The 17436-nt window shown below is 33.1% G+C and overlaps 3 protein-coding genes across 9 annotated transcripts; all 3 read left to right on the plus strand.

Annotated features, from left to right (window-relative positions):
• The first annotated feature begins 960 nt into the window (after nucleotides 1-960).
• On the plus strand, nucleotides 961-2758 carry LOC140968975 (cyclin-U1-1-like). The gene is made up of 2 exons (XM_073430186.1): nucleotides 961-1777; nucleotides 2322-2758. Exons 1-2 carry the CDS (start codon nucleotides 1407-1409, stop codon nucleotides 2599-2601), a joined length of 651 nt encoding a protein of 216 aa, XP_073286287.1. The 5' UTR covers nucleotides 961-1406; the 3' UTR covers nucleotides 2602-2758.
• Nucleotides 2759-3020: 262 nt separating this feature from the next.
• Nucleotides 3021-3782, plus strand: LOC140968913 (polyubiquitin). Its single transcript, XM_073430061.1, has one exon. It carries the CDS (start codon nucleotides 3021-3023, stop codon nucleotides 3780-3782), a length of 762 nt encoding a protein of 253 aa, XP_073286162.1.
• Nucleotides 3783-5322: 1540 nt separating this feature from the next.
• Nucleotides 5323-13529, plus strand: LOC140968967 (transcription factor GAMYB-like). 7 transcript variants are annotated; one of them, XM_073430175.1, is made up of 6 exons: nucleotides 5323-5775; nucleotides 8464-8672; nucleotides 11240-11545; nucleotides 11649-11741; nucleotides 11916-12048; nucleotides 12704-13529. In XM_073430175.1, the coding sequence occupies exons 3-6, from the start codon at nucleotides 11243-11245 to the stop codon at nucleotides 12862-12864; spliced, it is 690 nt and encodes a 229-aa protein (XP_073286276.1). In that variant the 5' UTR covers nucleotides 5323-5775; nucleotides 8464-8672; nucleotides 11240-11242; the 3' UTR covers nucleotides 12865-13529. The 7 variants fall into 7 exon arrangements, 6 of the variants coding, with proteins under 6 accessions (XP_073286276.1, XP_073286277.1, XP_073286274.1 ...); XM_073430176.1 differs by having other exon boundaries at nucleotides 11916-12009; nucleotides 12704-13528; XM_073430173.1 differs by adding an exon at nucleotides 9600-9689 and having other exon boundaries at nucleotides 11649-12048; nucleotides 12704-13521.
• The last annotated feature ends 3907 nt before the right edge of the window (nucleotides 13530-17436 follow it).

Raw genomic sequence — 17436 nt, forward strand, 5'->3', positions numbered from 1 at the left:
TAACAATTCCCTTTTTTTTGTAAAGAAGAAGATCATGTAGGATTCATTGTATCTAAATATACTGGACTTGGGCAAGAATAATATCGAATAATTGAATCACGCGCCTCAAAATGGATTTCGTTTTCCAACATTCTGAGGTAGAGTTGTCGACTCTAAGCATTAATTTTGTATAAACAATAATTGACCATATTATTATTATTGTTTTTTTTATAATCATTATCAATTTTATATGCGCTTGGAGAAAGCGTCACTCGTTGGTATGAAATTATGATATTGTTTGGCTTTTTTTTTATGAGGTTAGAACCTGCGTCACTATTATATGATTAATTGTCATGTAAGTCATGTTAGTCGAGTAAACCACACTGGACAAGTTATATGTGACAAATAGCTTGTTCGATAATGTGTTCGAATAAGAAATCAAACTCATTATTATTGATTAAAAGTTCATTTACTCCATCAATTCGGACATCCTTTGAGAGCAGTTAAACTCTAATTTTAGTATCTACTTAGAGTGTATTTTATATTGATTAAACAACATGTTATCATAATTAAAATTATTTTTCGAAGAATTTTTTTTTTGTTTGTGCGATATTTTATTAAAAGTTTCACATGGTTTTATTAAGTATTCGAGAGTTTTATATAATTATCTTTTGATGTGAAATTAGATTCAAAACCATAATTTTAATAAGATATCCGTTTACATATCAATTTGGTTCATGGCTTTTCCATCTTTAAATAATCTTGACATATTGTTAAACAGTACATACCAATGACCAAAAGTTAATGTGGCCATATCCACGGTTTTGGCCTTTAGATATTTTCATGTCCTCGTAATACTAAGAAATAACATAATAAAATATCACCGCTATATTTCAAAATTGTATATAAAAATAACTATATTTCAAAAGATAAAAAATTGAAATTTCATGGAATATTATATAAATAAAATACACGTTTTTTGAGAGAAAAATATTCCATTAAACAGAAGGCAAGTCCAAATTTACACCATTTTGCAAAATGAATGGAATCAAAGCCTGGCCTGATAGTCGACATCTTCTCTAGCCGCTGAAGCCCTTTAAGCCAAAAAGTGTGCTACTCTATTAGCTGAACATGGACAGTGTTGAACATAAGCGGAAGGCTTGCAGTTGAAAACATCCCACCGGATTGTGGAGACAAGCATAGCGTCCATGGAAAACGGTGAAGGGTGAGTGAGGGAAAATGAAAAAAAAGTCAAGGTATGTACACATGAGCAAAATTTGACGGGACACGTGTCATTCAGACATCAAATCCCAAGTGGATAAGGTTCATACACCTTTCAGTATTCCAATACATGTGCTAGCAGGAATGGCAGCCACAAAAACCAACTCATCAAACAGTACTAACGATGCCACCGCTGCAATAACACCATGTTAACAAAACCGCCGGCGCCGCCACCGCAGACGGGCCAAGAGGCCGTGAGTGCTGACCATTCTATCCTACATGCTCGAAAAGCTCGTGAACCGAACGACCAACTCCTGCACAGCCACGAAGATAGTGGTTCGTGGTTAGGGAAAAGCTTGAGCCCCTTCCATGGCGTGAGAGAACCTGGAATTAGCCTTGAAAAATACATAGAGAGAATATACAAGTATACGAGCTGCAACCCTTCTTGTTTCGTGGTCGGGTTCGTGTATATCGATCGGATTCTGCATAAGTATCCGGACTCACTTCTGGTGTCACTCAATGTTCACCGGCTGCTGCTTACCAGTGTTTTGGTCGCTTCCAAGATTCTTGATGACGTGTGAGTATTTTCATCTAATTCCTTGAATTTTATCCATTTTTATTGCTTGCTCTAATTCTTGTAATTGAATTTGATCGACTAATTAATTCTTTTATTAATTGCATTGATCGATGCTTTTTCTAACATTTTTTGGATGATGAAAACGTAATTAATGAAGAAGCAATATTTAAGTTAAGTAATGTAATTTATATGTCAATACGAAAGGTCCCAACTTTAAATATTGACAGGTAAACTGTTGTCGCGCGGTGGTTTTTGGTGGAAGGAGGCGGTGAGTCGCGGACCCAGCTGCCGGGTAATTAGTAAAATAATATTAGTCAAAAATATTTTTAAGAAAATTATCCTCCCATATTTAATCGAATACAGTCAAATATATTAGAAGTTTGACCAAAATTATTTTTCGGATAATATTAAAATGAAATTTTTAATCAGTTCTTCAAAAAATATGTAAGTTTTTTTTAAATCCAAAATCCATGTATTTCGTCTCACCCGTTGTTTCAATCTTTAGAAACAATACTTGATTAATCGAATCTTATAAAAATTTCAGGCACTACAACAATGCATTCTACGCCCGTGTTGGAGGAGTGAGCATCACAGAGCTGAACAGGCTGGAAATAGAGTTGCTTTTCCTGCTAGACTTCGGGGTTACGGTGAGCTCCAGGGTTTTCGAAAGCTACTGCCAGCACTTGGAGAAGGAGGTGGAGCTGTGGACTGGAATCGCCGCCTTTGAAAGGCCTTCGACTACCAACACCTCCACCTCCGACGTCACGGAGATTTCTGTAGGAGACGCAAATATTTCCTCGTCACCATCTGAGCTAGTTGACTAGATGCATGATGTATCTATCTGTGATCTCTTCTTTAATATGTATAATCCTTCATTTATGGACTTGGAACTAATTAATCAAGGTGTAAGTGAATCTGTATACCGGAAAAAATCATAGAAAAATAATTAATTTAGACCCGAATATGACCCGAATTATATTAGTATTTGTTTATAAAATAACTTTGAATGCAAATTAATTAAAGTTAGTTCTTGCATGCGCATTTTGCATGCATTTCTTCATGCTGCACACACCAACTGATCAAACGAATTCAAATTCAGTATGACTTAACAGCTGGTATCACTCATTTTCTCTACATGATCTCTCTTTTTTTAAGTATCATTCATCAATCAAAATCTAGACCAAGAGAGTGATTTTAATTCTGAATTTTGTTCCAAAGTTTTTGTTGAAAAAATTTCCACATGATGAAGATCATCATTGTAATGAAAGACTGCGAATTTTCCTTAGATGTAGCATTTCAAGAACAAATTCTTGAAGTAAAAGGCAAGATACAAAACTATCTAGGCATCCCCGTGTCCTCACAAATCCTATCAGTTTGCGACTGGGAACTGATCGACGGCCTCGATTTATCCGATTATCCGCTCATATCCGAAGGTACAAAAATTGCCCTTTTCATCAAACACATCCCGCCTGCCCTAGAGCCCAACAATAACCAAATCAAGGTCACCGTGAAATTCTCCACCCGAAAACTCGAAGTATCAGTCGACAAATATGACACCATAAAGAGCTTAAAGGAAAAGATCCATATAGTTGATGGCACCCCTATAAAGAGGATGACGCTATTCTTTTGTGGATTAGAGATGGACGACGATTTCCGAAATCTAAGCGAATATGGGATTCAAGAATGCTCAGTAATCATCGTGTTTTTAAAAACCATGACTCGAATCATGGTCGAGCCACCAGCAAATATCCTGGGGGTCATCATTCAGACATCGTCTTGCTTGTTGAATGCGGCCAAAATACCCGTTGAGACGAGCGATGCGAGCCGGGTCGAGGAGGTGAGGCACATGTTGTTGGAGAGGAGAATACTTCCGGTCGACGAATATATATTTATACACAAACAGAGAATCATGCGTGAAGATTGTAGCCTTCGCTGGCATGGCGTTGAAAATGGTGACTACATTTACGTGTTTAAAGGTAGTGTGACACGGAGTGGTGGATATTGAACAATTTAATTTGTTTTATGATGATTTATTTCATAATAAACTTAATTAATATTTATATATAACAATACCAATGCTGCGATGAGAAAAGTGAGGCATGTGTTATGTAATTTTTTGCTTTTGAAAAAACCGATTTTCGAAACTTATACAACCGATTTTCGAGCTAGATTTGTGGGAGAAAGTAGTTTGATGTCAGGAAAAAGGTTGGTTTAATTAATAATGAGTATATATAATGTTTATGTGAGAACCGGCAAGTACTTGCTAAAGATACCAATACACAATTGCATGAGAATTAACTACTATAATTTTACGTATTACTCAATTTTTTGAAATTCAATTTAATTGTGAAATAAAATATGTTGGTGGGAGAAAAATTCTAAATTTCCGATTAATAAAAATATGAAACGTAGAATATAATAAGATAATGATAGTAAAATTTCATTTTGAGGCTACGAGAGTATATTAGTTGAGCTCATAAACAACATTAATAATCTATACTTACTATATTAGGAAAAAATATAATTTTACTCTTGTAAGTTGTCATGTTTTGAGTTTTAGTCATGTAACTTATCAAATTGGTTTTCATGCATTAACTTTGATTTTTTTAATTTTTCTTTGGTCAATTTTTTTATCTGAAACCACTAAATCCGTCAAATATATTTATTTAACATAGATTATCTTCTAGGTGTCATATGTGACAAGAATAAAGTCATAACTCACATTAAAATTCATCTGATCTAAAAAAGAAAAAATAAAGCAAAACGACCCTCAATACTTAAAATACTATGAAAAAAGTGTCGTTTTTATTTTTTAATATATGTAATATAAGTTTTATTTTTGTCACATAAACTACAAGGATAGCTTCACTGCCATAAGCAATATTCGGTGGATTTAGTGATTTCAAGAAAAAAATTGATTAAAACAAAAAAAAAATCAAATTATTAGATAAAAACCAAGCTTTAATAAGTTATAAGACTAAAACAAAAAAATTGACCAACTTATATGTCTAAAATTGTAATATTTTCAATATTTTATGATACTTAAACCTATTATAGTAATTATTTTTGGTATGACATGAGACACCATTTTCTTTTTCCAAATTTAGACTTACATTATATTTGGTATGAATAATTTGATTCATGTATATATTCGATATTATAAGCATATCTTATCAATTTTTTTTCATATGTTTCTCAATTAAGTATTATAGACAAGATAAATAAGTTTTCAAATCAAATATTTGAGCAAAATCTTTATTTAAAAAAATTATAACTAAATTAATTATTTGAAAAATAAAAAATATTATTTATATGTAATACATAATATTAATATATACACTCGTGATTCTAGTGTTTAAAATTTTGCACGAACAATTGGTAGTAATTGGTAAAAATATGGTGGATAAATAGAAAATAGTAGAAATTTTCCTTATTGGGCTGGTTTTAGTCCATTGTGAAAAATGGGAAGGCTGACGGCCCAATAGTGTGCAAAGGCAATACAATGAATTTTTTTTAAAAACTTCAACGGAGAGTTTTACGTTGCCAACTATGAATTTTGATTTTATGACGGCCGCAAATATGAGACCCTCGAAACCCTTTTGCATATGGCTGTCGATCTTGCGGCTCGATTTTCGCTTCGATATTTATGTTCAGTGGAACTATAGGCAGAGCAAACAGGGCGGCGCCACCCATTTGTTGGCGAAGATAAGTCGTCCCAACGGTGACCTATGCAACAATGCCGCGGACGCGGAAGCGAATGTGGAGGCAAATTGCGCTGCCTTGCTCTCGACTCCACTCGTATCTTCACTCCAGGATGCTGGCAGCAGAGTGTGCGAAGCAAATACATTAAATTTTATGTGTAATTTTTCTATAAAAATAACTTTTGGCCATTCAGCCAAATTGATGGGTCCGCCCTGCTCTGCATGTCCACATTGGAATAACTGTGCACTTGATCGAATGTTGGAAGTAATAATCTGTAGAATTCAATGCAAATTGAGGTTTTTCCCTTTTCCTTGGCATTATAACTGCTATTTCATGTGTTATGCATATTCCATAGTTTAAACATGAATTCATATTTAGATTATGTGGAGCCAAGCCGGAGCAATATTTAGAGATTTGGTTTTTAAATGGTTGACGTGCTTGAGTTTTAGGATGTTCTGGCTCGGCCTTTTCCATTGAAACTGGATGACTAAAATTAATCAGTAGTTCTTTTCAGATTCCTAGGATTTTCTAAAATGTGTTGAAATATGGCATTCGATTTTTGTGAAAACGAAAAACGTATGCTGTTTAAAGTGCAATGAAATGAAATTTTTGAGCTAGAAATTGAAAAGATATTTTCTTTTTATAGGAATAATGAAGAAAAACCTTGAGTTCAATTGTATGTTCTGTCCTATGTTAACAAATAGTCATAAGGTTTTGTGGGCCTTGCGGGTCTGAGTCTATCACAAAGTATACAAACAGTGGTATCTGCCTGACCATCGTGGTGAGTTATAGTGGTTAAGTTTGACATCATTTCCAATGGATTACTTGAGTTTTACCTCCATGTACTATTCTGTTTTTATGGCTATTAGGCTGTATTATTCATTCCCGAGTCTTGAAAAGTTAACAATTATAGTGTGGTAACGAGGTTTATGATTATTTTCATCATAGTTGTCACGGGTGTAAGACATATTAAGGCGCAAAGGGCACCCGGAGCTTGGCATGCAAGCTGTAGCACGCCCTCAAAGTTTTCGAAATAAATTTGAAAATTTCAAAGTTATATCAAAATGAATATAATTATAATGAATTAAAATAACATGTGCTAATCAATCCAAAGCTTCTTACCAATTTAAATATATATAGCCTTAAGATTTTCCTAGTTAGAGTCTTAATTATATATTCTCACGTGTTAGTAAATGTTTTGGGTGGAACTATTTCTCTTATAGAGTTGGAATATAGATAAACATTCGGGAAAATGTCTTATTAGATGCATACACACAGACAGACGAGCCAAATCAATAAAAAGATAGGAAATCCAACAGTTCAGAATCTAGGCATATTTATTTTTCAATCATCTTTTAAGTATATTATAAATAAAGAATATGTGATGAAACATATATCATCTGAAATTTATTGATGGTAAACCGAAACAAAATCAAATTGAACTCACGACTTCATTGTTGAATCAATTATACAACTTAAATTTTTTTACTGGTAGATTGCGATCAATTAATATTTGTTATGATCTGATTGGGTTTATGAACAAAAGCTTGCGAAGAATAAATTAATTTGTCGGTAGCTCATCCATCGTGAATTTTTTGAAATGAAATTATGTTCAACAACTTTATCAGAAAATGTTAACAAATTATCATAATGATCATTGATATTCAAAAAGCCAACATGTTTATTACAAATATTAAGTTGTCCTAGAAACTGTTTAAAAATTTCTTATAAAGTACTGATATCACCTGCCATTGCATTAAATATATCAAAATTTTTAATCATTTTGGTGTTTCGGTCATTCATAGATTAAATACTCAATTATTTTCCAACTGTGACACCTATAATATTTCCTTCAGCTAAAGTTGTAGGAATAATGCTTAAAACCCGAGTACTTCCAAGATGGCTCTGTATTAAATAAATCTCATTAACTCAATATTACCTTGTCCACAACCAAGTGCATTTTTCTCTCAGCTAACACTTTTCTGATGTTACTTGTTTCTACAAACATCTTTTTTCCAGAACTAGACCTACTAAATTTACAAATATTTTTCAATGCTTGCGTTTGGGATTTTGCCATGTTTTCATTGTTGTTTTAGCATGCAAAAATAAAAACAAATTCAATATATTTTATAGGGGTAAAAAGATGTCATCGTGATAAAAACATAGGATCCAATTGTGAATACAATAATGAAAAATAACAGAAATTCATACGATGCACATGCATATATACAATGATGTGATTTTGGCTTACAATTTTCTCTTGTTTACGTTCAGAAATATCTTTTGCACTCTATTTGAGTCGAGGATATGCTTCTCATTCAATTTTCTTATAAATTGGTAAACAAGGTCTTTTTTAGTCAGATTCCCAAAAATATTACAATGACACTCATCTTGGAATAATTTTCATAAACGGAGCAGTTCATCATGCATGTGTGGAACCGTCAATAAGAGGTCATCTAGAGACTCTTTACCAAGCCCATTCTTATTGAAATCATTTATTTTCTGTGTTTTTGGAAATACTTCCAAAGATCCGCGTTTTTTGTCACAAATCTATCTTGTACACTTATGACAAACTTGTAACCATTTTGCCTTTAGTTTTTCGTGCATATGGTTTTTCCCTAATCTAGTCATATACCAAACAAGTAATGATTTTTTAACTTCTCCTCCTAAACAGACTTTGGCCTCAATTATAAGACAAATATTTCCTAGTATTCTTTTGTGCATAAACATTCTCATTCTTTAACACCTTCCTTGATAATTCTCTTTGAATACTTTTAGAAACAAGAGGAAAATATTTACGAAGTTTTACAAAAATTTCATCATTTTGAAGAGAAATTTGATTTTTTTTAAATTTTTGCCATCGAGTTTATTAAGTTGTAATTTGCACAATTTATTGACATCAATCATGTTTGAATTAAAAATTTTATTGTCCAATAAGCTTTATGTACTAATACCATACAATGTTTTCCATAATTGTTTTTCAGCTAGAGCTTATCAGATGAATTGCCAACTGTTTTAGCTTTGGACCATTTTCCCAGTTTTGGAGTTACTAATATTGTGGCTTCAGAGCATCCTTCACACCAACCACTGGAAGCAACTGCAACAACTCAAGTGCCTTTTTGTAGTGACTTTTTGATGGCAGCACCAAATAAAGGTGCTGAGGATTACATGGTGGAATCAGCATGTATGTCTGGTAATAACATTATTTAGTGATTTATTATTTTGAATTACATAGAGAACAAATAAGAAATCTACCATTCTTTGTTTTCATGTTCATAGATTTTGGGGTTCTATGACTGGATATTCGTTCCTTTCAGTCCATATTTTTGTCAAAAGACCTAGATGCATTAAAGCGCTCAAGTGTCCTCGGGCTTTAAGCGCAAAGCGAAGTGCACGCTTTACGGAAGTAAAATGCAATAATAAAATATTCTAAAAAATAAAAATTAATTCAACTTTATTTTAAAAAATATGAAACATAAGATATCAAATATTGAAATTATCATAATCTTCATCTCTTGAATATCGGATATTAAAATGTGTGGGCAAAAGACTAGGTGACACAAGGGCAGAGGCGATGGGGGAAGGCAATGCAATGTTGTGCTCTTTTTATGGTAAATAGAAGACAAATTGCGCTTTAAAAGGCAGTTTCACCTCTATAAGAATTTTTTTTAAAAAAATCTGAAATTGCACAGAAGCGCAAAAAGCGCACGCTTCATGGAAGTCGTGTACTTTGAAGCGTAGGCATTGCGCTTAAAGCGAGCGCTTATGCGCTTTTGACAACCATGTTTCAGTTTCTTTGGTTTTTGTTAACAAAAAACAATGAACACATTTTAGGAAGGCAAACTCCTCATGGTTAAAATTCTGCTGTATTATGCTGACATGAAGTATTGTTTGTTTCGTTTCTTTGGTTCTTGTCAACCAAAACAACACATGTAAAAGTAAATTTCGAATGGTCACTTTGTGAAGATGAAAAAAATACTACATCAGGTCCATTTAAGTAGCATTTGGATTGGATGACATAATTATCTAAGAAGATTATGGCTTTAGGAAGAAGACTCGGTAATGAGTAATTGGTATTTGATTGTGTTCATCTTAAATGAGAATTATATGCATTTTGCAGACGCAGTAATGAGAACCAGATCGAGTTTTGGGTCACTTGAAGGATTAAACCAGACCAATAACTTTTTTAGTGAAATAAAACTGCGACAAGGTTAATATTTTTAGTACTTCTTGGCGGTTGAATATACATAAAGTTAGGGATTTATTAATTTATTCTTCATTTGAAGATAATTTTTTTGTCAATTAGTTAATTTTATTTATTCCTTTTGTATTTGTCTGGTAAGCTGATTTGAATGGGTAAATATTCTTCAGAACAATTTTTTATAATTAAAAGTTATCGTTTATGGCTCACAAGTTGAAAATGCAACTGCTATTTGTGCTCCACGTGGTCAATTGTATTCCTCTTTAATTTTCGTTTAATTTTTAAAAATATCATGCTTTTAATGACTTTTCTAATTTAAGATAAATATATCATTTTGAGATATTAATCATTCCGGTTTCATGTACTCAAAATATTGAAAGTAACGTGTATTTTCTAATGTCGGAAGAAAATTTGGATCGATGAAATTTTCAGATGGGTCAAATAATCCATCTCACGATGTATTTGTTGTTGAGAGTTGCCTTCTTATTTAAATATTAACATCAATGTAAATGAAATTTTTATTAGTTAAAGAAAAATACAGGGTTTTGGAGCTAGAAAGTTTGTTTTGAATGCCCTCGTAGTAATATCTGCTCTATCTGCTTAATCATAGGAAACTCGAATATAAAGTTCATTGCCTGTTATAAATTAGGACCAAGTGATTGGTGAGATATTGTTGCCTTTAATGTTGATGGTTCAGCGAATAAAAAAATATCGATCAATGCAATTTTCCTTGGTTAAGTTTGTTTTTCTTATTTATTTTCTGTTTAAACTCTCTTCTTTTAATTATATATCTAAGTGTTGTTCTGAGGAAAAGATGTATTTTAGTAAATACTTATTTCAACTTATTTTAAACCATGAAGTTCTGTAATTAGTTCGAAACATGCACTGTCACCTAAAATGGGACACATGTAGTAGTTCATTTTAGGAGTATAATTCTAGACTTTCTTTTGTTGACTTCTTTCTATATTGAATGTCTATTAAAGAAATTTGCTAGTATAAATACTTGTGAAACTAAAAAAATCAAAGTGGAGAAAAATGAATGAGGTATTATGGTGATAATTTTTTTGAAATAAAAACACAAGAATATTCTTGTAAAACTAAAAAATACGAAAATAAATGTAGGATGAAATTAACAATTTATGAAGTGAGTGATAAAATTAAAAGTAAATTGAATTTCATTGTGTGAAGGTGAGAAAAATTACCATCTGATATCCAACTATTGAATTTCTAATACCAAATTACTTGTATGTTATTTAGTATTGTGTATAAGATTGCTAAAATCTACTGATTAAAGTAGGAAAACACTATAATAAAGTAGTGACAAATATATTTATGGCTTACTGACTGTTGTTAGAAAGCTTGCTTTACAGCGCATGTCGACAAATTGTTGATAGAAAAGCACTGGATACAAAGCTTTTTCGCCTATAAATATCGGATGCCCTCGTTGTAGATTTCACACTCATACAGCGCTGAACTTTGGTCATCGCAACATTTTTGTTTACTCAATATTAGCCCACATTTTTTGTTTGTTCATCGATTTTTCCATTTTAAACTAATAGGACATGGCACAAGATGGATCTGGCAGTTTTGGTACAAATGACATGAGCCAGCGTGACTCAAAGAAAGGGTGGACGAAGGCTGAAGATAAGATCTTGGAGGACTATTTGCAGGAGCATGGTGAAGGGAATTGGGGTCTAGTACCGGAAAATACAGGGTTAACGAGATCTGGAAAGAGTTGTAGAAGTAGATGGGTTAATTTTTTGAGGCCCAATCTCAAGAAAGAAGCATTTTCTGTCTATGAAGAAAGACAAATTGCCGAGCTTCACCGATGGCTTGGCAACAAATGGGCACGCATTGCCGCTAAGGTTATTAGTTTTGCTTTGTTAATGTCATGTTTCATTGTTTTTTCTTATTATAATGTATAAGGCGTTCAATTGTTAAGCCCCTGAACTTTTTCCATGTAAATAGCTTCCAGGTAGGACCGATAGTGAGATTAAGAATTATTGGAATACCAGGTTGAAGAGACAAAAGCGTGCAGGTTTAGCAATTTTCCCATCTGAGGTACGCCAAGAACATCAGCCGTCCAATTCCTCACCGCCTCAATCATCTTCGTCTATTTTGGCTTCATTTCAGCCCCCTCATCCATACACCTCGTCTTTCTTCAATCCGGTTGGATCTCCAACCCTAAATGATCCATCACCAAGCATGCTGAATAATTCCTTTTTTAACAACCAGCTGACCCTTTTTCGCGACAACAAGGGTGGTGTGGCCTTGTCGCTGGTTGGTTCAAACAGATCAGTTTCTTCATCTTGTCCAGCGCCAAATAAAGGTGAGGATTGCATGGTGATGGAATCAGCGTCTATGTCTGGTAATAACTTTATTTAGCTGATTTATTATTTTTAGCTACACAGAGAACAATAAGAAATCTACCTTTTTATCATAGATTTTGCAGTTATATGGCTAGAAATATGTTCCTTTCAGTTTCATCGGTTTTTTGTTGACAAAAAACAATCAATACATTTCAGGAAAGCAAACTCTGCATGAATATACTCATATGAAATATGTTTCTTTGGTTTTTGTTGGCTACTACACAACCAATTCATTTTTGGAAATGGAATGCATTGCTGTGTTATTTTTTCTTGAAATTTCATTTTTGTTTCTCTGGTTTTTTAAAGCCAAAGACAATAAATACATTTTTGGAATGCACACTCAGCAAATGTGGCCGTGTCATGCTGACTCCATATTTTTAACAGTGTCTTGTTACACTAATTAGGCGGTCATTGTGTTTCATTGCCGGAAGTTGATGACGGTAATGAAAACCTAGGTTTAATGCCATTAATGAATTTTCATCCCACACTGTGTTGTATGTAAGGTAAGCAACTTTGTGAACTGAGTTAATTGTTTGTTTGTTCACCACTGATTATGACTTTCGTTCTTGTTTGATTCATAGGAGACTTTTGTGACATGGTAATGTTTTCCTACAATATTTCTATTCGGTGATTAATTTGTTCACTTTGGTGCAGAACATGAGGAATCGGAGCATGGTGTCGAATCTTTTGAAGCCGAGCTATCAAGCTTGCTCAACAATTACCCGTCAAACATGCCGCTAAATGTGCCCTTACTGGAGTGGGAAGACTTGAATCCTGTTTGCACAAACGAAGAACACATTCACGAATTCAAATAAATAATGAAGAAAAGAAGTATTGATTTTATTTTAAAAATTAATATTATTTTCTAGATGTTAATTATTTTATAAGATTTGTTTTTATTGAATACATTGAAAGTGCATATTATTGTTCAAGTTTACAATGTGCTGTACATCTCGTTTATATACAAGAATGTGCCCATCTCTGGAATACAAAAACTAACTCAGCCAACTGATTGATGTTATAACTTCTACTTTAGATTCCATTTATCTAACTGGCACTAACTGTGATGATATGGTTGATAACGAGTAATGGACGACTTCAGTATCGATATCACTAATGTCCGTACGTGCTAGTGGACATAGTTGCAAATGTGGTGAAGCAGGTATACACCTGTTTTTTTACCAGTACATCTGGGTACAACTCAAGAAGTTAGGATATTTTTATGCATTTCTATTGCTGGAATCGACTTTTTTTTTGTCTTGGTCTGGAGAAATTGATGGTGTTTTCTGACGGAAAAAAGCTATGAGATGGGTACTCTTACATTTTGATACATCGACGATTTTAAGAAACGAGATTAGCCCGTCTGTTTCTACAACTCTTTTCGGATCCATTAAGGACAGAATTCCTTTGAAGGGAACATAAATATTTGTGTGGATTTCTAACCAGAGAATGACGCGTATATATGGCAAGCAAATTCCCGATATGACAAGATTTATGATTTGGGTAATATGATTGATTATCTCTTTCTTGGAAAAGATTAAGAAAATAATATAAGATATTAGTTATATATTACCAATATTTATTTAATTTATTACAACACTTACTAGTGAATAAACATCATTATTTTTTATATTTTTTATTTAAATGAGAGAAAAAGCTCTTGAAACCCTAACGATTTTCTGGGAATTGCTCGGTATATATAAAATATGGTCGAAACCTGCAATTGTTTTCGTCTTTTTGAATTCTATAGTTATGAATTGAGTTTGGATTGAGGTTGTACCAAGCGTGAAACCCTTCGACATATATATACACGAATAGCTTGCAGCTTTGTGCGCTCATGTTAACTTGAAACACTCTTTTGGCGCTCTTAATTAAAGAAAATTTACAAAATCGGTCCCTATTTTACGACACAAAAAACATTTCACAAATCCGCCGTTAATTGTAAAATGTTTATTGTGTCGTAAAATAGCGACCGATTTTGAAGATCGATCCTTAGTTAAGGCACCAAAAAAGATTTTGTTATGATTTTTCTAAAAAAATTGGAATTCGAAAAATCAGTCGCTAATCAAACGGGGCCGAAAAATTATGTTGTTAATTTTGGTTTAAAGAAGGATTTACAGTCAGTCGCTAATCAACTAACAATAAACGAGTCTAATTAATTTTTGGATGTCATCAACAATAAGTAGCTGAAAACCATCAATACTTTTCACCAAACTCTTTACATAGTGGTGCTACCGAGTGTATAACAAAATGTAACTGGAAATCAATCTTTATAGACAATTCTTTATTGCACAGCAATGCATTTGAGGTTGGAATTGAAATTATAGATTTTGATTATATTTTTATTGTTAAGAATGAAACAATAGATGAAATGTTAAATTTATATATTATTTATTAATATATTAGTTACACAAATTATAATGAATCTCAAATCCTTCAATTATCGAGTGAACTTTAAATTCATCCTAATTAACTAACGTGAAACAACATATATGAAAATGGAAGAGGTGAATTTGAAAATTATAGTATTGCTCCTCTAAATCTAAAAAATACATTTGAATATACTTGAAATACATCAATCCAAACGCAACGTGAGTTGTTGTATGTCGGGAAAAGGCACTCGAGTTGCTGTATGTAGGTGGTGCCTCAGGTAGTTGGATTGAACTGCCTATATATATCCTCAAGGCAAGGCAATGCATTTGAGGAAGCCTGAATGACAAAAGACATTTGGTCCAAAGGGGGTGAAAAAGGCAATGCATAGGACTATAGGAGGCCATCAGCCACAAGCCAGCTAGCCACCCTTTTTGTCTGCGTCAGCAGGTTCGAGCAAGTTTTGTGAAGGATCATATGGTGATTTGTAATTGGAATACGGTGGTGGTAAGAACTCAAGCCAAAAGAGATGAACTGAGGGGGCTGAACTGAAGCCAGAAGAGATGAAAATGATTGTGGTGGTGAGGAATTGGACGGCTAATGAAATAAAGAAACCCCGAAGCCACAGGACGGGGAATTGTGCACAGCTAAAGGCATTGGGGATGCACTTGATAAGCTCTGGCTAGCTAGAAAGAGGAGCAGTGGCTGGACAGGATAATAAAGAAAGTGATCTGTGGGGAGAAACCAGCGAAAAGGCCAAGCTTTGTCCCGAAAAAGGGTCAGCAGCTGGTTGTTAGAGAAGGAATTATCAAGTAGGTTTGATGAAGGATCGTTTACAGTCGGAAGTCGGACATTCTTGAAGAAAGATGAGATATTTGGATGTGGCCGGCTGAACCGAAGCCAAAAGAGATGAAAATGAATGTGGTGGTTGGCCTACTTCTGGAGGGGAAATAGCAAGACCAGCACGTTTCTGTCTCTTCATCCTGGAAGCTGTTTCAATGAAAAAGAGACACTGCTGATTAGTAATGAAGTATGTATATGAACTTATAAAAATCAATAACAAAAGACGATATCATCGCGCGTGGATAACTTAATGCTGGATAGTACTTTCGATTTCAGTAAATCCAATGCGAATAGAAAATAAACATGCCAAAAAAATCCTAAAACGTAAGAACATCAACAAATACTTAATACAATCTCAATCTAAAATCAATCAAAACCAAGGAACAGGTAGAAATGATAAGAAAAAGGGAAAGGGGGTTATACCCAAACTTTAGCATGGCGTCGCATGCCGGGTTTGTTCGGTTACCTAAAAACTGGAAAAACAAAAATCTTTTTTTTTATAGAAAAATTACAAACAAAATTAAATTTTTTGTGCTACAGATTATGCTGCCAGCCTCCTGGAGTGAGACCCTCCTCGAAAATAATATAATTAGGGTTTCACACATCTTTGTGGCGACGATGACAAGAATTTATTTTGTCATTTTTCCGATTGAATTAACAAAATATGATTACCCATATATTGCTATTATTTTATTAACAAATTATTATAAAAATATTATTGGGATTTCACATATAAATGCATTTACTCAACTCTTATTGTGTAAATTTCCATGTCTTTGTAATTATATACTATATATTTTAGATTGTTTCTAATGGAATGATAGGGGTCAATTCAAAATCACCAAAATTAAATTTAGTCAAATAAATTAAATGAATTTAGAATCATGAATTTGGTATTAGTGATTTTGAATTAATTTCTCAATCGAAACGCAGTATTAAATATATATTTTTAAAAAAACTAAAGTAATCACATAATAATAAAATAATAATGAATTATTAATCTAAATCTTCATTGTTATTCTAAAAATTCTTTATTTGCAAACCTTAAAAGCTATAATGTATCTTAAAATGTTGTCCATGATGTTGAGATCATTAACTCGAAACATTCTTATATAGTAGTATACTAGTATAGTAAAAAAACAAAAACAAAAAACAAGAAAACATTTTTCTAAAAATTAAAACATACTTATTAATAGCAAATTTAATACCTTTTTCAAAAAATTTGACAATCGCGATCCATATATGCTTTTTACAATTCATGATCGTGTTTGTATTTAATTTCATTTTCCTTCTATTTATTCGTCAAATTTAATTCATTCATCTTATAAAGAATTGATTGGTTCGCGAGATGTGATAATTAATGATAGATAACGTGCATGTGGAAGACAAGATATTCGTTTACAAATGGAAATATTGTGCGATGAACTAAATGATAAAAAAATTGAAGATTCGTAAAGATAATAGTTGAATTAAACTGATATTCTAATCTAAAAATACAAATTGAATAAAAAAGTGTAGAAATTTACCTAGAGAAAGGACGAGCTATGGCGGATGGTGTCGAGGTTCGCGGCAGCGGTTATGTGCGCAAAGTCATATCTCTAATACACATAAATATATAGCCAAATAAAGAAAAAGAAGACAGAAAAATAAACAAAAATAACAGTAATCGATGAAGGCTACAGACGGTGGGGCGGACCACGGCGGTGACAACGAGTGTGGATGGTGGAGATCGAGGACGGCAACAACAAACACATGAAAGTGAGCGACTTCTAGGTTTGGAGCAAGTGGGAGTTAAAAGAGATCTTGTCAAGTGTCTAGTCTATTTTCTAAATATTTTGGGCCTTATTATAGACCACACTTATATTTTGATCTCAAAAATTAAAGAATATTAAAAATATCAGTCTCAAATTAGAGATTGACATAAACAATCGGTTTCGAATAAGAGAGTGTTAAGACGTGCCTCGTGCATGATAAAAAGATCATCTTTTGGGGGATTTGAATGAATGAAAACTGTTTAGTTTAGTTAAAGTGGAAGACGTGCCTCGTGCATGAAATAATCAAAGATACGTACATTGTGGGTTCTACAGTTCTAACACTAAGCCCTTCAACATATATGAATAGCCTGAAGCTTTGAGTTGTCACTAATTCTTGCGCTAAAAAAAAGAATTCATCGT

The sequence above is a fragment of the Primulina huaijiensis genome, unplaced genomic scaffold (assembly GCF_012295235.1).
Source record: "Primulina huaijiensis isolate GDHJ02 unplaced genomic scaffold, ASM1229523v2 scaffold38877, whole genome shotgun sequence".
Lineage (NCBI taxonomy): Eukaryota > Viridiplantae > Streptophyta > Magnoliopsida > Lamiales > Gesneriaceae > Primulina > Primulina huaijiensis.

What these genes read in the sequence shown, in the direction of transcription:
- LOC140968975 (XM_073430186.1), top strand. Translation starts at nt 1,407, where the DNA reads ATGTTAACAAAACCGCCGGCGCCGCCACCGCAGACGGGCCAAGAGGCC. An exon ending in TCCAAGATTCTTGATGACGT is followed by an intron (nt 1,778 to 2,321) that starts GTGAGTATTTTC and finishes TAAAAATTTCAG; the next exon opens with GCACTACAACAATGCATTCT.
- LOC140968913 (XM_073430061.1), top strand. Translation starts at nt 3,021, where the DNA reads ATGAAGATCATCATTGTAATGAAAGACTGCGAATTTTCCTTAGATGTA.
- LOC140968967 (XM_073430173.1), top strand. Translation starts at nt 11,243, where the DNA reads ATGGCACAAGATGGATCTGGCAGTTTTGGTACAAATGACATGAGCCAG. An exon ending in GGGCACGCATTGCCGCTAAG is followed by an intron (nt 11,546 to 11,648) that starts GTTATTAGTTTT and finishes CCATGTAAATAG; the next exon opens with CTTCCAGGTAGGACCGATAG. An exon ending in GGAATCAGCGTCTATGTCTG is followed by an intron (nt 12,049 to 12,703) that starts GTAATAACTTTA and finishes ACTTTGGTGCAG; the next exon opens with AACATGAGGAATCGGAGCAT.